The sequence below is a fragment of the Oncorhynchus mykiss genome, chromosome 25 (genome assembly GCF_013265735.2).
Source record: "Oncorhynchus mykiss isolate Arlee chromosome 25, USDA_OmykA_1.1, whole genome shotgun sequence".
NCBI classification, from domain to species: Eukaryota; Metazoa; Chordata; class Actinopteri; order Salmoniformes; family Salmonidae; genus Oncorhynchus; species Oncorhynchus mykiss.
The window spans coordinates 5383664-5404945 of NC_048589.1; the positions used below are offsets into that span (position 1 = coordinate 5383664).

At 41.1% G+C, this 21282-nt stretch overlaps 1 protein-coding gene across 1 annotated transcript; it reads left to right on the forward strand.

Annotated features, from left to right (window-relative positions):
* Positions 1-2000: 2000 nt before the first annotated feature.
* LOC110505250 lies at positions 2001-20520 on the forward strand. Its single transcript, XM_021584356.2, has 3 exons — positions 2001-2659; positions 9411-9546; positions 18786-20520. The coding sequence occupies exons 1-3, from the start codon at positions 2453-2455 to the stop codon at positions 19919-19921; spliced, it is 1479 nt and encodes a 492-aa protein (XP_021440031.2). The 5' UTR covers positions 2001-2452; the 3' UTR covers positions 19922-20520.
* The last annotated feature ends 762 nt before the right edge of the window (positions 20521-21282 follow it).

The following is a 21282-nucleotide window of genomic DNA, read 5'->3' on the forward strand; positions in this document are numbered from 1 at the left end:
TAGCAAATCTGAAATAATTGGATGGGGAAACAACCAGAAAGCAAGGCGAAGCAATTCAGGCATTCTTGAAAGACAGGACAATCCTTCTCCAGCAATGAAACATTATTTGTGACCCGATTCAGGAAACTAGGCATATGTCACAAGTCAGGACTTCACAGGAGCGCCGTTTGAATGTAAAAAATATTTTTTTAATCAATATGCGTTTTTTGGGGGGCAGAAATGCCTTCTCGAACATGTGACCTTTCGTGTGCCTTAATATCAAACTTGTATGCCATCCGTAAATACAATTGTTAAATTACAAGCCTAATTGGTTAAACCACAGAAAAAGTGAGCAACCTTCCAGCTAGCCATGATTGGCTGAGATAATGAGTGGGCTGGACATGCCGAGAGATGAGTTTGGATTGGTCTACCACAAAGCACGTGTCTGTCTATTGGAGCTGGTCATTATGTTTAGGTAATCGTGTCGAACGCGGCTTTAACTTTTTTTTTATTGCGTAGTAAAACTGCATAAACCTAATGTTGAGTTAAAGTGTACAGTTGGCTGGCTGACTCGCTAGCTAACGTTATGTGAATGCTCTCCACTTTCTGGAGGACCGAGTTTTGAAATCAGTGGAATTCGAGTATTATAGCTAAGGAGATGGAGAAAACACCAGATTACATCTGGATTACATCGTCAAACTAAGGCAACCATGCATGGCATCAGACAGGAGACACGTCCAACTATGATGTATACTACTGGTAAGATTCAGATGTTACACATTTCTAATTTTGACAGGAAGTGGTTTCATTACAAGTGTACTGTTAGCTCGCTAACGTTAGCTGGCTGGGTCGCGAGCTACCGTTATGTGTATGAGCTTATTCTTCGTATCTCAGACACATTTGCTTGACTAGTTATAGCAATAGAACCTGGTTGGTTTGCTGCCTGCAGATTCACGCAGGTTAGTAACGTCATGAGATATTATTATGATTATGGTCCATTGTTTAGCTAGCTAACTAGCTACATGTCTTAACAAAAGACTCCACTCTAATTTAAATTAAATTTTAAGTGTACTGTTAGCTAGCTAACGTTAGCTGGCTGTCTCGCTAACTAACGTTAACGTAAACTCACCCCATTCCGTTCAAATGTGCGCAACCGCAACATTCAAAAGAGGCTACAAAGAAAACTAATGGGACTGTAGCGACTGTGTTGACTTCAAAATCGGGGGTGTGAACTAGGTTTCTATTCAAGCGTTGATCGACATGGTAATGGCTCCATCATGGTCTGGGGCGGTGTGTCACAGCATCATTGGACTGAGCTTGTTGTCGTTGCAGGCAATCTCAACGCTGTGCGTTACAGGGAAGACATCCTCCTCCCTTCCTGCAGGCTCATCCTGACATGACCCTCCAGCATGACAATGCCACCGGCCATACTGCTCGTTCTGTGCGTGATTTCCTGCAAGACAGGAGTGTTAGTGTTCTGCCATGGATAGCAAAGAGCACCGGATCTCAATCCCATTGAGCACGTCTGGGACCTTTTGGATCGGAGGGTGAGGGCTAGGGCCCTTCCCCCCAGAAATGTCTGGTGACTTGCAGGTGCCTTGGTGGGCAACAACATTTCCTCAGAGTTTCCCACTTGTAATTCTGATTTGGAGGGTCGTTCCAAGTCAAACTTCCCAGTCGGAACTAGGAACTTCCAATAACTCCGATAGCATGTGAACACAGCATGAGCTCCCACATGCTGACCTCTGACACCACCTACTAAGGAAATTACCTCAGTAACATCATTTTCGGCGGTTAATGCAACAATAATTAGTCTATAATTAATTAATCACTATAATTAGTCTAAAGGCATGATAGCTGTACTTTAGTTTATGGTTTCCATAGCTTGTTGGTCATTAGCCAATCAGCGTTTCTCAACGAGTTCAAAGCATCTGAATGCATCCATCTGGTTTTTAGGACTTCACAACTGGTAAATTCCCACCACCCACTTGGTTACGAACGTAGCATTATAGTTAAGCTATGTAATGACCGAACATGCCCTGCATACCTTCAACATTTTTCGGCAAATATAATTTATTTAAAAAAACAAAAACACTTTCCATCATCATTTGTAGCAGGAAAGAAAGTTAGACAAAAGAAAAATCCACCTCTGTTGAACGGATAACGATTTTGTTGATCTTTAGAACAGTTCTCCTATAGTTGCCATTACCTACTGTTCACATGTCGCAATGTTGCTGTTTTTGGCGACGTTGCTTTTGTGGAATAAACAATGTCAATGGAAGGAAACCTGTCTATGGTAAAACTACACTTACCAGACGGCAACAAAATCGAGGTTTCAGATGATTGGCTGAAGCTGCCCACTCCCCCTCGGATATGGCTGCAGTGACTCTGAAGACGTTATGCGATCCTCTGACATCTTTGATACTTTTAAGACGATAAACATCGATTTCCACAGCTACATTTAATTTATGCGATGGCTTTTCATGCCAGCAAGTGCTGCCGCATTGTACTGTGCAACCATTACGTTGTCAAGGCCCTGTCAACGCAGCACATGAAACTATTTGCGCCAAGCTCAACAGCCAAAATGCTGCGGTTCTATTCCAGTGATACGCAAGAGGAAAATGAACTTCAACTCGTAACTCCTGCACAGTCAATTGCAGCTGTCACTGTAACGACACAGGTAAGAAAGTACACCTATAACGGCTGCCCAGGCTAGTAAGAAAGGCTTTACCAACATTTCAAACTATTTAAGTTATAACGCACGTTCTTGCTAGCTGTCAAACTTACCAGTGGCGATTTCAGCATGTAAATAAATATTGGTGGGGCAACAACAACAAAGTGGGATGCATGCCAGCAATGCCACTACACTAAACCATACATGAATTGTCACCATTATAGTGCAAACGGTGCCTACATAAAGCTGTCCCAAAATCTTAGCACTGCTACATCTGGCTATCAGCCTTGTCTGGCATCAAAACAGTTCATTCAGCCACATTTACTGACTTAAAAAACATGGCTGACTTGCTTATTAAGCATGTGGTTTCTAATGACATTTAAGATGTACAAACTATGGCATTAGGGGACGACAAACTGATGAGGCAATCCGTAATTTCGATTAAGACATTAATTAGCGAGTTTAGAACGGACGTAGTCAATATAACTTTGATTACGCACAATAGACTGACTTGGAAGGTGATTTCCAACAGTCAAAGTCCAGCAATAAGATGTTATTTGTAAACTCTACATAAATACGGGGTTCCACGCGAACATCGTCACATTCAACAGCGTTTAAGAATTATTACCATCTTGTGATCAAGCCATCAATGTTTTGTGATTATTGGTATCGTAAAAATATTAGCTAACGGTTCAGAAATGAGCATGTTTGACATTTCAGTGGAAATACTCATAACAGCTTTTTGATAAACGCCTTAGCAAAAAATAAAAAATACGTCCCGTATTATCGGCATACGGTCCCCAGTTATCGGCCACCCTTACTATTTTGCTCAATTACAAGATATCTGTTTAATTTTGTTAAAAAAATGATAAACAACCTCGTATCCGAAGTGTTTATTAGATAGTTGGCTAGCTTTCCGGCTTGCATTGTCAACTTTTAATTAATTGCGTAGCCCGGTGCGCCCTCCTCTGGACTCTTAAATGGTTCTTCACCAACATATTGCTTACAACACAACATATTGTGTTGTTACAAAATAATGTCTCATTTGTTTTTACATATTAATCTTGGCTTTAACTTCATGACTGATGTCTTGAGATGTTGCTTCAATATATCCACGTAACTTTCTTGCCTCATGATGCCATCTATTTTGAGAAGTGCACCAGTCCCTCTTGCAGCAAAGCACCCCCACAACATGATTCTGCCACCCCCGTGCTTCACATAACAATGGTCATTATGGCCAAACAGTAAAATGTTTGTTTTATCAGACCAGAGGACATTTCTCCAAAAAGTATGATCTTTGTCCCCATGTGCAGTTGCAATCTGGCTTTTTTCTGGAGGTTTTGGAGCATTGGCTTCTTCCTTGCTGAGCGGCCTTTCAGGTTATGTCGATATAGGACTAATGTTTACTGTAGATATAGATACTTTTGTACCGGTTTCCTCCAGCATCTTCACAAGGTCCTTTGCTGCTGTTCTGGGATTGATTTTCACTTTTCACACCAAAGTACGTCCGTCTCTAGGAGACAGAACACGTTTCCTTCCTGAGCGGTATGACGGCTGTGTGGTCCCATGGTGTTTATACTTGCGCACTATTGTTTGTACAGATGAACGTGGTACCCTCGGGCGTTTTGTAAATTGCTCCCAAGGACTCAAATGATGTCAATTAGCCTATCAGAAGCTTCTAACGCCATGACATCATTTTCTCAAATGTTCCAAGCTGTTTAAAGGCACAGTCAACTTGGTGTATGTTAACTTCTGACCCACTGGAATTGTGATACAGTGAATTATAAGTGAAACAGTCTGTCTGTAAACAATTGTTGGAAAAATTACTTTTCATGTACAAAGTAGATGTCCTAACCGACTTGCCAAAACTACAGTTTGTTAACAAGAAATTTATGGAGTGGTTGAAACACTTGGAGTCATTAAAACTAGTTAATGTAAACTTCCGACTTCAGTTGTAAATGTGGTATTTCTTTTTTTTATATATACAATTGCAAACATTTCTAGACCTGTTTTTGCTTTGTAATTATCGGGTATTGTGTGGAGATTGAGGGGGGGGCCCATGTGGAAAAAGTCAAGGGGTCTGAATACTTTCTTCAATGCACTGTGTACGGGTAATAGTCTAGCTACATTTTCTAATTTTGTCAGTTAGTTTTCATTGCAAGTTAAAGTGTACTCTTAGCTAACTAGCAACCATTAGCTTGCTGACTCTCCAGCTAAAGTTGTGTATGATCTGTGTAGTAATATTGTTTGAATCAGAAAGCCATTTGCATTGCTAGTTATAGTTTGCTAACATTTAACCTTTTTGGGTAACTTTAGCTACCTGCATATTCATACTACAGTTATGGCAGTGTTTGTTTTGACAGTAGTATGATTTGGGATTATGTTGCTTCTTTGTTTAGCTAGCTAGATGTCTAAACAAAAGACTCCACTTCGCCAGATGACTACATGACCCATCAAGTTGCTCGATGTGTGTCTGGGGGTGATTACGGCCATCTATTGTATTTTATGACGTGTACATGTCTAAACAATAGTGACCCATCCACTTAGCTAGATGTGGCTGAGGGTTGGTTATAGCATTTCCTTCACATGACCCATCAATGTAAACAAGTGTGTCGGGTAAGCGTCATCTAAAATGTTTTTATCTGGACACTTTGTTTTGTTTTTCATATTGCTACTATGCAAGTAACCATTTCACTGTACCGTTGTCACATGCACACAATACAGAATGTGTAAAACTTAGCTTTTATTTGATATGCGTGTTTACCAGAGATGGTAATGTGGAAAAACAACATGACCTGTTCCAAAGTCAGATTAGGATATATGCCAAGGACTAGATAAAGTGTATTTTTACCTGGAGTGTTACCACTTTTAGTCTTAATCTTTGGTTGTTTATGAAACTACTCGGCCTCACGTGAATCCTTAAAGAGATGGTTGGGGCTAAGGTTAATGCTGAATGGGTGTAGACAAAGAAGAGCTCTCCAGTAGATGTACCAAAATATTCAAGGGCCGTTTTTGTCAAAAGTGGGGTTGATCAACTTTCAAGCAGAATTATATACCCATACTTACTTACTTCTCTAATTTTATCCAATGTAAAAAACACTTTCAAATGTTGCTACTGTGGCAGTCGGTCACAAATAGTGAAGAGAACAGGTCCAAAAATGCACCTCTGTGGTGCACTTCAAGATAATTCATTCAATCAACTAGCATGATCAAAAGCTTTTGACAGGTCCTCAAACAAACAAAGCAGCACATTTCATTTGAGTGTTTAAAGCATTAAGAGCATTAACTACTAATGCGGGTTCTGTAATAGTGCTATGCAAAGGCCTAAACCCTGATTTTGGTTTACATTCAAAATGCATTTCTCAGATAGAGAATCTTCGCTTGAGACGGAAGACCTTAAATGGGGTGATAAGGATTACAATCACTACAGTCCCCGCTTCCAATGTGGCAGCACAAGCGAATTTCCATAATTTTGTAATATTTCCTGATAATAATGTTAGATAAAAAAGCAGACCAGGATCCAATTGTTCGGCCCCTGTGGATTTAATAATCAACTTGGTTTCTCTCCTTCAAAATGTATACAAAATGAATCCCAAACGTTACCAATAAACTCATCCAAACAAGTCAATCAACGTTTATAATCAAACAATAGGTACCCTAATACGCAAATAAACAATAACATTTAAGACGGAGATTCATTATTGTCTTTACCGGAGAAAAATATCAAAGAACGCACTAGGAAACACTACAGACAAAATGGGAGCCACCTAGAAAAACTAAAATGTCTGGCTCATTTTTCCCAAAAGCAGCCTGAAACTCTTTCTAAAGAATATTGCAACAACACGTCATCAGTAGGGTAAAACTACCCTGTATCAAGACGGTCTAAACCCAGCTCATGTTTCCTATTAGTGGGTGAACAATCCAACGCAATCCAGCCCTAGGAACTGCAATCGGGCACGATTCCCACCCTATTATAAAAGTGCCAGCCATTGAAATCAGTGGTAGGATACATTTTTCTGGGGGGGGGCTGTTGTCCTCGGGGTTTTGCCTGCCATTTCAGTTCTGTTAAACTCACAGGCTTTATTTTAACAGTTTTTGAAATTTTAGAGTTTTCCATCCAAATCTACCAATAATTATATGCATATGCTAGCTGGGCCTGAGGCCTTCTGGGCCTGAGTTAACAGTTAACTTTGGGCACGCTTTTCATCTGGAAGTCAAAATACCGCCCCCTTACCCTAAGAAGTTAACTAGCATGGGTTACTAATATGACTGCCATGACTAGGATTATGCCTTTGGCTGCTGGACAATAAAACATTATGTTGATGGTAACCAGTTCATAATAGCAATAAGGCACCTTGGGGGTTTGTGGTATAAAGCCAATATACCTCACCCCCCTCGGGCCTTATTGTTTAACAATAATAATAATGCACAGTGCTTTACAATTGTACCCTATACAATTGTCTTGTCAGTGAAAGAACACTTGATGCAAAACCATTCCAGATGTATTTGTCCATGTAGATATTGTAATGAATCACAAATTTGATGACACTTCACATTTTTGAAAAATATGTTTAGACTGGTATTCAGTATGAGTTGCATTAGTTTACTTTACAATTATGCAATCAAGGTTTTCATTGACAGACGTACAGTGGGGCAAAACAAGGTTTTAGTCAGCCACCAATCGTGCAAGTTCTAATTTTCATCATAGGTACACTTCAACTATGACAGACAAAATGAGAAAAAAAATTCCAGAAAATCACGTTGTAGGATTTTTAATTAATTTATTTGAAAATGATGGTGGAAAATAAGTATTTGGTCAATAATAAAAGTTAATCTCAATACTTTGTTATATACCCTTTGTTGGCAATGACAGAGGTCAAACGTTTTCTGTAAGTCTAAACAAGGTTTTCACACACTGTTGCTGGTATTTTGGCCCATTCCTCCATGCAGATCTCCTCTAAAGCAGTGATGTTTTGGGGCTGTTGCTGGGCAACACGGACTTTCAACTCCCTCCAAAGATTTTCTATGGGGTTGAGATCTGGAGACTGGCTAGGCCACTCCAGGACCTTGAAATGCTTCTTACGAAGCCACTCCTTCGTTGCCCGGGCGGTGTGTTTGGGATCATTGTCATGCTGAAAGATCCAGCCACGTTTCAGCTTCAATGCCCTTGCTGATGGAAGGAGGTTTTCACTCAAAATCTCACGATGCATGGCCCCATTCATTGTTTCCTTTACACGGATCAGTCGTCCTGGTCACTTTGCAGAAAAACAGCTCCAAAGCATGATGTTTCCACCCCCATGCTTCACAGTAGGTATGGTGTTCTTTGGATGCAACTCAGCATTCTTTGTCCTCCAAACACGACGAGTTGAGTTTTTACCAAAAAGTTATATTTTGGTTTCATCTGACCATATGACATTCTCCCAATTTTCTTCTGGATCATCCAAATGTTCTTTAGCAAACTTCAGACGGGCCTGGACATGTACTGGCTTAAGCAGGGGGACACGTCTGGCACTGCAGGATTTGAGTCCCTGGGGGCGTAGTGTGTTACTGATGGTAGGCTTTGTTACTTTGGTCCCAACTCTCTGCAGGTCATTCATTAGGTCCCCCTGTGTGGTTCTGGGATTTTTGCTCACCGTTCTTGTGATCATTTTGACCCCACGGGGTGAGATCTTGCGTGGAGCCCCAGATCGAGGGAGATTATCAGTGGTCTTGTATGTCTTCCATTTCCTAATAATTGCTCCCACAGTTGATTTCTTCAAACCAAGCTGCTTACCTATTGCAGATTCAGTCTTCCCAGCCTGGTGCAAGTCTACAATTTTGTTTCTGGTGTCCTTTGACAGCTCTTTGGTCTTGGCCATAGTGGAGTATGGAGTGTGACTGTTTGAGGTTGTGGACAGGTGTCTTTTATACTGATAACAAGTTCAATCAGGTGCCATTAATACAGGTAACGAGTGGAGGACAGAGGAGCCTCTTAAAGAAGAAGTTACAGGTCTGTGAGAGCCAGAAATATTGCTTGTTTGTAGGTGACCAAATACGTATTTTCCACCATAATCTGCAAATAAATTCATTAAAAATCCTAGTGTGATTTTCTGGATTTTTTTTCTCATTTTGTCTGTCATAGTTGAAGTGTACCTATGATGAAAATTACAGGCCTCTCATCTTTTTAAGTGGGAGAACTTGCACAATTGGTGGCTGACTAAATGCTTTTTTGCCCCACTGTATCTGGAGAAGATAGACATTCAGCCAGAGAGACTAGCTGAATCCCTGATTTTTCTATTATTGCTGCTTTGCTCCCACATGAAGAACATAGTGCCTCGACCATGTTGTTCCATACACACCTCTGCATTTTCACTTTTCTCCCCTATGAAAAATATACTATCATCAACTTGCCAGGTTGTCATTGTAAATAAGATGTTGCTCTTAATTGACCTGCCAGGTTTACTAAAGGTAAAAGAAACTAAACTGAGTAAAGGGACAATGTTGCATGTTGATTTCATTCTCCTGTACGCAGTCACTAGGCAACCATGTTTTGTTTTTGTTTACCTGCATCTCCAAATGCTGTCTTTTTAGCATTTGTGGCCCAAAAATTCAATATTAGCATTTTTTCCGTATCATGTCCGAAAATATATTGTCTTATTCAATGAAGTGAGACTACTTTAAGATGATTTGGACATGAAGCACAGAAAATGCTGGCTAAGTAAGCCTCCTTAAGGATGTTTGCTCACGGTTTCTTTTGTATTTTATTGTTATTGTCCAGGGGGTGGCTGTCCCAGGGGGCCGGAGGCGAAGATTAAACCAGGACGTTCTACCCTTCTCTGCCTTCCTGACAGGCGACTTTTGTCGAAGGCACAGCTACCTGCGCGTCTCCATGATGGAGGAATGCAACCTTCGCTGTAAGCATTTTGAACAATATTATTCAATTTCTCGCCAATAGTGGTGATTCATCTCTGTCACATTAACTTTGGTCTTTCATTCATGAGAACTGTCCTGCACTTGTAATTCACCCCTTACCCCCTGAAAGAATCAGATAAACAAAATGCTAGCCTAATAGCTCCGTCTTGCCTTCCGATAGCCTAGGTCAGGGATAGGCAACTTTGATAGGGGTAGGGGACACAAAATTTGATCTCATCATGAGGGGCGCAGTTGCTCTGCTGATGCACAAGTAGGGCTGTGGCAGTCACGATATTTCGTCAACCAGTGATTGTCAAGCAAATAACTGTTCTCTTCGTGGTAATTGACTGTTAATTAACAAACTCATTTAGCACTTTCACACACAGCCCTACAAGCCACTGATGCTGACCTTTGGAACATCTACATTTTAAAATAAATCAATGTAATATAGACTACACAATAAATCCATTATTTATTTTGGACAGGTCTAAAGAAGCATGATATGAAGAAAATGTCTTATTTCAGAAGAACAGAAAAGCATACTCTGAGTTGTCCTTAACTGGCTCTATGCCATATAGCTGTGGGCTACACTAGTTCATTTAGTAGTGTCGTGGAAATTTCCTCTATTTACCAAATCATGGGAGCAAACCACACACACAAGTCAGTTAGTTATAAAAGTCCATCTTTAATTATATAAGCTCTATAGCATTTTGACTTTCAACAGTTCAGTATCTCTAATGAAAAGTTGAGAGTCCCCACACAATGGCAAAATGGGATCCTTTATAGCAAAGATCACACATAGTCAGACAGCATAGACATAATTCATCGTTCAGCTTTGTCTCCTTTCCCAAACCCCAGAACCATAAACCAATCCTCCATATCAACAGGCATATATCAAATTGTCATTTAGATACAACCCACTCTAAATACAAACTCACAGAGAGGAGAGTGAGGCTATAGGTTAAGATAAAAGGGAGCATGAGAATGATTCCAGACACTGCCACCCTCCTTTCCCCACTAGAAAAAGGTAGGGAGTAAAATATATGTTTACACATGATGACACTTTGACCTCTCCCCTCTCTGTGGCCCATGCAACTTAGTTTTGACATAGAACAGATAACTGCAACCTCGCCACAGCATTATACAAAAATACCATTCTGATGAGAAGTAACTTACACCCATTTGATGAATATAAAAACATCTTACATATGTTACCAACAAATTCTGAATCTTCCCTAACATTAGACAAGATTTGCTTATAATTCCGTGGCAGTATTTTATATTATGAAAAATGCAGTTGATCAAAGCTGAACAAAATACAAAGGATATTTTCTCCAATCGATCTGAGAGAGTGGGCACATGCTGCTTTTCTTGAGTGGTTAACAAAGAAATGTATATTCCTATATGCTTAATTTGGAGTTAATGTAACTTTAGTTCTACAAACGTTGGGCTATATGTTTTGATTTTTAATACATTGTAAGGCTGCATGAAGGTTGCGACTTAAATGATGATTTGAAAAAGTCACTGTCTTGAAAGGCATGTGCCCTGCTTTGTTTTTGTGCGCAGGCTGTACACACACCATCAGTCACTCATTCACAATTTGACAAGCACTTGATAATGACAAGATTTTCACGGCGGCATCCCCTTTGTGTGCCATAATGCACCTCCTTTTGTGGCCAGTGGATGTTGTGCACTTCTCCCTGAGTGCTGCGCTCCATCACGTGATCAGGCATTTCTCACAGGCTACAAGTGAAGACGGACCCATCGGGGACGCAACTATGCTTGTCCTTATCCAATTCTGAGGTAGATATTGGAAGAACTGTCCACATTTTTGTCAGCCAACAAGATGAGCAGGCCTAACGAATAGCAAAAGCACTAGCCTATGTCAATCTACTATAGTAGTACAAAGGTCGACCTATTCTGTGTGATAAATAAATATTCCAAACAGTCTGGAACAGTTGTGAGATGCGATAGATCCCAAATTAATACAACCACTAGCACCAAAAAAAAGTAATTGTATGCAATGTGGCTGACGGCTATTTCTTCACATTATAAGTGTAGCAATGCGCACATGGTAGTAGGCGATAGGCGCAAATGTTCTATTAGCGGAAAACACTATCAAAAGTGACCGGAAATGCAATTATGCATGTAATACTTTTATTATAAAGGTGCATTTTTATGGTGAAAATTGTCTTCCCCAAACTTGACTCGTGCTGCTTATATATGCCAGTTAGGCCCTACACCCCTTGTAAAGGGGATTAATGTGCTTAATTTTAAGAAGTTATTTGGCCACTTTAGTGTCTATGGGCTAGGCTACGTGAGGTGTGTGTGACCATGATTTTTTTTTAAAGGCATTGTTTCTTATGCTAGGCATCATTCACAAGTGATAATATATCATTGTGATAGGCTATTATCAACCATCAGACTATTCTTGATTTAATCTTGTCTTTACGTATACTAAATAATGTGTGAAATTTGTTTTGATTTAGAATGGACCATTATCATGCACCTGTATCGAAACGGGTGGGAAAAAATACATTTCATCTATGCGAATGGAGGACGCTTTTCCCGGTGGTTTATTTTCATGCCAGTCAGGTAGTCTATACTTCTGTTTTAAATATAAGCAATGTGCTTAATATTAGGAAAGTTTAGAAATAAATATAGTAGGCCTTTAAAAAGCTGATCCTCCTCTTTTCAGTAGAGGCACATCACTGTTTTCTTGCACAAGTGATTGATTAGATTTTTGTCACACATTTGCATCAACATCAGTGTGATTAGAGGGACAATAAAGTGCTGAGTACCAGGCAGTTAGCAAGTTTGGTAGACTAATGACCATCGGCAGCATCAGAGCTTGGAGAAGCCTAATTATTTGACTAAACGATCACATGGAATTTGACTGCCTTCATGACTAGTGGTGGTAGTACGGTCACCGCAACAGCCCTACGCACAACCAAATGTTTAAATTGCACCTTGTATATTCTAACTCGCAACAGTAAGTTGAGACCCCGATTGAGTTCCAAATTGTTTTTATTATTTTGGTGGAAATTCATTCGAGGGCCTTAAAGGGGCCAGGCCGCCAGTTGCTCATCCCTGGCCTAGGGTGACCTGTCCACTATATCCTTTCAGATCTATGCAAGCGCCTAGGCTAAGGTGTAGGGACATGTTTGAAATTGGTTGCATTGTGAGGTAGTGGCAGTTTACGTTTTCCTTTGCATAATATGTGATTGACTGGCTCAAGTCAGTCTTAAGTAGCAAATTAGAAATGGTGTTTTTTGCATTGGAAAGAAGTAGAGACTCCGAGCTAGAAAATGGTACTATATCATACGCTACAGTTGGGAAAGTAATTCTGCTTTGAAAGTTGATAAACTCCAGAAAATGACCCTTGAATCTTTTGGTACACGTAATGGAGAACTCTTCTTTGTCTACACCCAGTCAGCATCGTTCACACTCTCTTAAGCCTTAGGCTCACCCATCTCTTTAAGCATTCACATGCGAGGTTGAACAGATTGAGTACAGTAGAGTACTAAACACCAAAGATTTTAAGACTCGAGGCTGGTTTATTATACTACGTCTATCAACCTGTCTGTCTACAGTTGTCGCAGTGACATTATGACCATTCGTAATCCGACATCAAACTTGTCGTTATGAAAAAGTAAACACAAAAACGACAGGCTGCGTAACATCAGCAGCCTGGTGGTCCAGAATAGCATAATTGTGTATTTTAACACCAATAATGAATTTAGTCTACAGTATGTCAATCTAGCAAACCAGGTGACTAAAAGCAACTTCTAAACAATGTTTTGGTTCGTTTCTAGCTTGCTAGCCAGTTCAAATAATGACCATATCATATAGCTGACAACGTCTTTACAGGAAAATAAACTCACAACAATATCATTATTTACAAGTTAATTGCGAGATAATTACAAAAATGATTTACGGTTGTGAGTGAGACGAAATAAAAGCAAGGCTTTCTTCTTCTTTTAGAACTTGGATACCAGTTGGCCTACTGTTTATATCCTAATTCGACTTTGGTGCAGGTCATGTTCTTCACATTACCATCTCTGGTAAACACTCCCAATATCAAATCAAAGTGTATTTGTCACATGCACAGGATACAGAAGGTATCTAGCTAACAGTACACTTTAACGAAAACAAAAATTGAAAAACTTTTAATATCTGAAAATGTAGCTTGTCTCTCTTACCCATATACATGGATGATCGAACTCTTCTCCCTCTGTCACGGATGCCATGGTTGCCCTTATTTCTTTTTTAAAGATGTAATCCAGTGTTTTATACAACAGCCTTCTGTGTTCTCTTTTCGACTCCCTCCGCATATTTACAATCAAACGGCATAATTTTCTCCATCTACTTAGCTGTCATACTCCCACTGATTTCAAAACTTGGTCCTCCAGAAAGTGGAGAGCAACACTTTTGCAGTTCTTCATGATATCTTTAAAAAACAGCCACGTTAGGATTACCTACACATACTGAGCAGCTCATGTTATAGGTGGAAGTGTGCTACATGGCAGACCAATCCAAACTCATATCTCAGCATGTTTAGCCCATCCATTATCTCAGCCAATTATGGCCAGCGGGACGGTTCCTGATGTTTTCCATGGTGTTAAAAAGAAAAATGCTATTGCAACCTCTTTGCAATAAGGAATTGAGACCAAAAGCTTAAGAGAAGTTCCAAGTGTTTAATACCGAGGATGTCGCCAGCTGAGTGCATCCATTTAGAAAGTTCACAACACATCTTATACTCTTCCCTCCTGTAGGTGTCACCTCCACAGCTATACATTTATGACCCCAATGAGTTTGCCATATCTCCCCCGTGGAATGTCCATGGTCCTCTCTTGTCCTGGGCCTGACCCTGCTGTCTGATCGTAGGCTATTTCCTCATTTGATTAGGTCAACCTTTCCAAATTAGCTTGCACACAGTTTAATGGCCTAAACTCTATTAATACTCACAGTAATCATTCACTAAACAGGATACAAACAAACTACAGTTTAACTTGGATTCTGTTAAAATGTAACATGTGGCTAAACCAACGAGGCTTGTAATTTTAACTATTTTATTCATATTTACAGATGGCATAGAAGTGTATTATTAAGGCACATGAAAGTTCACGTGTTCCAAAAGGTATTTCTGCAGCAAAATGCATTTTGATGAAATTTTTTTTTAAAGGTTTTGCGTTCAAATGGCTCTCCTGTGAAGTAGTGCGTACTACTGTGAAGTAGTACGCCTAGCTTCCTGAAACGAGTCACAAATCAAATCTTATTTGTCACATACACATGGTTAGCAGATGTTAATGCGAGTGTAGCGAAATGCTTGTGCTTCTAGTTCCAACCATGCAGTAATATCTAACAAATAACCTAACAATTTCACAACTACCTTATACACACACAAGTGTAAAGGAATTCATAAGAAAATGTACATAAAAATATATGAATGAGCGATGGCCGAACGGCAGTAGATGGTACAGTATATACATATGAGATGAGTAATGTATGGTATGTAAACATTGTTTGAAGTGGCATTGTTTAAAGTTGCTAGTGATACATTTTTTCATAAACTTTTCAATATTAAAAGTGGCTAGAGATGAGTCAATATGTTGTCAGCAGCCACTCAATGTTAGTGATGGCTGTTTAACAGTCTGATGGCCTTGAGATAGAAGCTGTTTTTCAGTCTCTCGGTCCACGCTTTGATGCACCTGTACTAACCTCGCCTTTTGGATGATAGTGGGGTGAACAGGCAGTGGCTCAGGTGGTTATTGTCCTTGATGATCTTTTTGGCCTTCCTGTGACATCGGGTGGTGTAGGTGTCCTGGAGGGCAGGTAGTTTGCCCCCGGTGATGTGTTGTGCAGACGTCACTACCCTCTGGAGAGCCTTAAGGTTGTGGGCGGAGCAGTTGCCGTACCAGGCAAAAATATGTTCAAATGGCTCTCCTGTGAAGTAGTGACGTACGCCTAGTTTCCTGAAACGAGTCAGATTTAGCTAAGATTACTTGTTAGATATTACTGCATGGTCGGAACTAGAAGCACAAGCATTTCGCTACACTCGCATTAACATCTGCTAACCATGTGTATGTGACAAATAAGATTTGATTTGATATACACTACCGGTCAAAAGTTTTAGAACACCTACTCATTCAAGGGTTTTTCTTCATTTGTACTATTTTCTACATTGTAGAATAATAGTGAAGACATCAAAACTATGAAATAACACTTGGAATCATGTAGTAACCAAAAAAGTGTTAAACAAATCAAAATATATTTGAGATTCTTCAAATAGCCACCATTTACCTGGATGACAGCTTTTCACACATTTGGCATTTTCTCAACCAGCTTCATGAGGTAGTCACCTGGAATGCATTTCAATTAACAGGTGTGGCTTGTTAATTTGTGGAATGGATTTCCTTAATGCGTTTGAGCCATTGTGTTGTGACAGGAAGGGGGGGGGGGGTGTACTGAAGATAGCCCTATTTGGTAAAAGACCAAGTCCATATTATGGTAAGAACAGCTCAAATAAGCAAAGAGAAATGACAGTCCGTCATTACTTTAAGACATGAAGGTCAGTCAATACGGAACATTTCAAGAACCTTTCTTCAAGATCGTTAGCAAAACCGATCAGGTGCTATGATGAAACTGGCTCTCATGAGGACTGCCACAGGAATGGAAGGCCCAGAGTTATCTCTGCTGAAGAGGATAAGTTAATTTGAGTTACCAGCCTCAGAAATTGCAGCCCAAATGAATGCTTCACAGAGTTCAAGGAACAGACACTGGACAGAGGAACTCTGCCTAGAAGGCCAGCGTCCCGGAGTCGCCTCTTCACTGTAGAGGTTGAGACTGGTGTTTTGCAGGTACTATTTAATGAAGCTGCCAGTTGAGGACTTGTGAAGCATCTGTTTCTCAAACTAGACACTCTAATGTACTTGTCCTCTTGCTCAGTTGTGCACCGGGGCCTCCCACTCCTCTTTCAATTCTGGTTAGACACAATTTACGCTGTTCTGTGAAGGGAGTGGTACACAGCGTTGTATGAGATTTCTTGGCAATTTCTCACATGGAGTAGCCTTCATTTCTCAGAACAAGAATAGGCTGAGTTTCAGAAGAAAGTACTTTGTTTCTGGCCATTTTGAGCCTGTAATCAAACCCACAAATGCTGATGCTCCAGATACTCAACTAGCCAATTTTATTGCTTCTTTAAATCAGGACAACAGTTTTCAGCTGTGCTAACACAATTGCATAAGGGTTTTCTAATGATCAATTAGATTTTGTAAATGATAAACTTGGATTAGCTAACACAACTTGCCATTGGAACACAGGAGTGATGGTTGCTGATAATGGGCCTCTGTACGACTGTAGATATTCCATAAAAATCAGCCAGTTTCCAGCTACAATAGTCATTTACAACATTGTCTACACTGCATTTCTGATCAATTGTATGTAATTTTAATGGACAAAAAATTTGCCTTTCTTTCAAAAACAAGGACATTTCTAAGTGACCCCAAACGTTTGTACGGTGATGTATGTAAATAAGGTATTTATTCATTTAATACGTACTGTGTGTAGATTGAGGGGGGGAAAGTATAAGCGATTTTAGAATAAGGCTGTAACGTAACAAAATGTGGAAAATGTCAAGGGGTCTGAATAGTTTCCCAAATTCACTGTGCGTGAGAAGAGTCCAGTAGGAGGGAGTCGGTGCAAAACGGGGTAAATGCTAATAGTCCAGGTAGCCTTTTGATGAACTGTTTAGCAGTCTTATGGCTTGGGGGTAGAAACTGCTCCGGAAACTTTATCCCAGACTTGGCGCTCCGGTACTGCTTGTCATGCTGTAGCAGACTGAATAGTCTATGGCTTGGGTGGCTGGGGTCTTTGACAATTTTCCTGGCCTTCCTCTGACACCGCCTGTTAGAGGTCCTGGATGGCAGGGAGCTCAGCCCCAGTTAATATAGTGGGCCATCCGCACCACCCTCTGTAGCACTTTGCCAAGCAGTTGCCATACCAGGTGGTGATGCAGCCAGTTCGAGATGCTCTCAATGGAAGTTCACTAGGCAGCATGCCGTGTGCGCAATACCCGGACTGCTGCATCTGGCGGGGTCAAGTCTGGGTAGTCTGCCATGGTTTTATTTAATATTCGTTGGGATCGACATGGGGCGTGATTTTATTCCCCATAGTTTATTGTACTGAAGTTGACTGACTGAAAGGGAACGTAATGTTTTGACTAACTACTGTTCCCTGAAGGAGGGAAACGAGGTACAACACCTATTTGGCCCCGCACCGCCCATTCCTGGGCTCGGTGAAGAGTGGAATTAAATTGAGGGAATTAATCCAAGCCTCTCGCTTATCACCTGTGGAAGGCGGGGCTTCCAGGGAGGCTCAGATTTCATTGGTCTTGTCAGCTGTGGTTTTAGCTCCTTCAACCAAGTGTGCGACTCCCCATAGTATGTTGTACCTCTTTTCCCTCCTTCAGGGAACAGTAGTTAGTCATAACGTTACGTTTTTATCGCACACTGATTCAGATTTCAAACCAGGTGAAATTGTTATCTCTTTCATTTCTCTTTCTCCTGACTCATCTGGCCTACATAACACTCACGCACTCGCTTTCCACCTCTCTCCTAATCTTGTCCCCTCAGTCCATTTTGATTTGAATTTGATAAAGTGAACCCATAGAAATGTACCAGAGAGCTCATATAATTTATTTTTACTCCTATGAGTAAATTTGAAGTTTGTAAATTAACTGAAAAGGTGCATACCACCACCTATTGTGCTGGAGTGTGTAAAGTCTGAACAGGTATGAAGCCAAGGTAGGTGATTTACTGCCACCTGCAGTTTATGGAATGTCCAGGAGTATAGTTAATTGGCTAAACCATCCTGGTGACCTGGATAGAATTCTGTTATCCTTACTTAACTCATTAGCATGTTCCACCCAATTGACTACTTCAAAATGGTGAAAGCCCTCAATGGCGCTGCCTATGTTGTCAAAGAAGTGGAGATGTGCATCTCTATGAGTTGTGTTTTCAGCTACATTGTATTCTTCTGGCATGCAAAATGGGAAACATTGATCTTCTGCTTGGATAGAGGCCTTTTTGACCTCGAAGTCATGTGGTAACTTTTAAAATAAAATCACTAACACTGTTTGAATTACAATAATGACAATGCATTACCATATTACAATGCTGTTTGACTATATGTTAGAGTTGCCTTCCTAAACCTTCATCTTAATTTCTTCCCTGTCTCTCAGGCACCACAGCCAAAAGGCCTCTGTCCCTGCCCATGACCAGAATCTTCCAGGGGTCCTTTCCCCCCCTCTCCTATGTCCCCCCTCCTAGAGTCCTCACCTCAGCTATGACCCAACAGTACCACTCCAGAAGCGGGGGTGGCCAACCCAGTAAGGATGTATCGTGCCTTTCAGGCTACACTGTTTCAACAGTGCAGCCTGGTATCAGCTGCTCGGGAACCCACCAGTGTGGAAGAATCCCTCAGTGGTCCCATTTTGTCAAAAGAAGCCGTTACGGGGGTGACAGTGCCTCTAGTGTAGCCCCCCGCAGAAAATATGGGAACGGTGACTTACTGGCAACCCCCAGTTATCAAACCAAAGCTTCTGGTTCTGACACACACACAAATGAATTGAGTCACAATGACACAGACTGCCTCAGGTACACAGTTACCAGGGGTCCAAACTTAATAAAGAATTCCTCTACAAGGACCTCCGGGATTCCTTCCCTTTGCACACTACTGAGAAATGCCAAAACAGGGCCCCTCCTAGGCCAGCATAGCATAAGGCTGTGCCACAGACAAACCTCCAGAGATGTCCCCCAAGCCACACTCAAAAAACCCACACAGGAGCACTTGGTGGTGGATGCAAATTCCTCTCACTACCTTAAGCCAGACAACCCCACTACCGCCCAACTGACACACACTGACGCCCAAGGCCGGGCCTCCATGGTGGATGTGGGCAGCAAGTCTCCCACACGGCGAAGCGCCACAGCCACAGCTACCGTTCATCTGGGCCCCACCACTTTCGGCCTGCTCCGTGACAACCAGTTAGCTAAGGGCGACGCACTAGCCGTAGCGCAACTAGCGGGAATCATGGCCGCCAAGCAGACTAGCGCCCTCATCCCGCTCTGCCACCCGCTGCCCTTAGACCATATCTCCGTCACCTTCAACCTCGACGCCAGCCGACTCGCAGCCGTTGTCACGGCGACTGCCCACACCACAGGCCGCACCGGTGTGGAGATGGAGGCCTTGACGGCAGTCACGGTGGCAGCGTTGACGCTTTACGACATGTGCAAGGCGGTGAGTCATGACATCACCTTTACGGACGTCAAGCTGGTCAGTAAGACAGGCGGGAAGAGGGACTTCCACCGTGAACCCTGACTTCTAACCCCTGCCCAAAACCTGATTTCCACACAGCACCAGGTTTGGGTGTCAATACTTTATTCAGATAAGTTTAACTCGGGAGACTTCCTGAATTGAAATTGGAATCTCCTTTCCGACCCCCTAATCTCTGATCACAGAGGATCAAGAAATGCCTCACTGTAAGTCCTCGACTGATTTAAGTTTCCATAACCTATGTGAATCAAATCAGCGTGCCGATGGCACTGTTTGCCTGGGAGGCCGTGCCACGACTTGCTGATAGTATTGGTCCTTCCATTGTACCAGATAACAGGGCATGGGTACGATCAGAAATGCTTACTCTGGCTATCTGTACTGTACATTTTGTTAAATATCAGTCGCACACTCTCCCTTAACATATTAAATGTAGGAAATGTAAAATTGCAGTTTTGCTTTTGCTTTATTTTATAGTCTGTTTTTTTTTTAAATCTGGGGCATCATTTATGAAATGTTCTTACACACAGATTTAGATTGTGAATTGTTTGTACGTTTAAATCCATGACAACATTGCTTCATAAACCGTAAACTTGATGTGAAAAAATGATTAATTTGATTTTTTTATTAAAGGGTGATTTATTAATGAAACATGCTTGTGTGATTCCTACACCTTTAACAATGCTTATACATTTTATAAATTGTCACTCCATACATTTTTTTTATGATTGTGTGCTGAAATTTAGTATAAAACTTAGCTAACTTTGAGACCCCTTGTATGTACTAAGAAAGTGTTAAAATGGTAATTGCATAATAATGGCCTAGTAACACTGCACAATTCATATTGGATCAGTTATTTCTGTATACCAGAAATAACTAGTTTGTTAGTGAATACCAGGTGGAAATGGCAACAATATCAACAACATGGTAAGTACAGTGCCTTCGGAAAGTATTGACCCCTTGACTTTTTCCACATATTGTTAGGTTACAGCCTTGTAAAATCTATAAATTTGTTTTTTTCCCCTCATTGATCGACACAAAGAATGACAAAGCAGAAACAGGTTTTTTGAATTTTGGGGCAAATTTATTAAAAATAAAACACGGAAATACACATTTACATAAGTATTCAGACTCTTTACTAGGTACTTTGTTGAAGCAACTTCAGCAGTGATTATAGCCTCGAGTCTTCTTGGGTATGATGCTACAAGCTGTACTTTGCTCCGTTCGTCTTTGCCTCGGTCCTGACTAGTCTCCCAGTCCCTGCCGCTGAAAAACATCCCCACAGCATGATGCTGCCACCACCATACTTCCCTGTAGGGATGGTGCCAGGTTTCCTCCAGACGTGACGCTTGGCATTCAGGCCAAAGAGTTCAATCTTGTTTCCCATGGTTTGAGAGACTTTAGGTAAA

Coding starts and splice junctions, on each gene's coding strand:
- LOC110505250 (XM_021584356.2), top strand. CDS start 2,453: ATGGCTTTTCATGCCAGCAAGTGCTGCCGCATTGTACTGTGCAACCAT. Junction 2,660..9,410: donor CTGTCACTGTAACGACACAG/GTAAGAAAGTAC, acceptor GTTATTGTCCAG/GGGGTGGCTGTCCCAGGGGG. Junction 9,547..18,785: donor GGAGGAATGCAACCTTCGCT/GTAAGCATTTTG, acceptor CCTGTCTCTCAG/GCACCACAGCCAAAAGGCCT.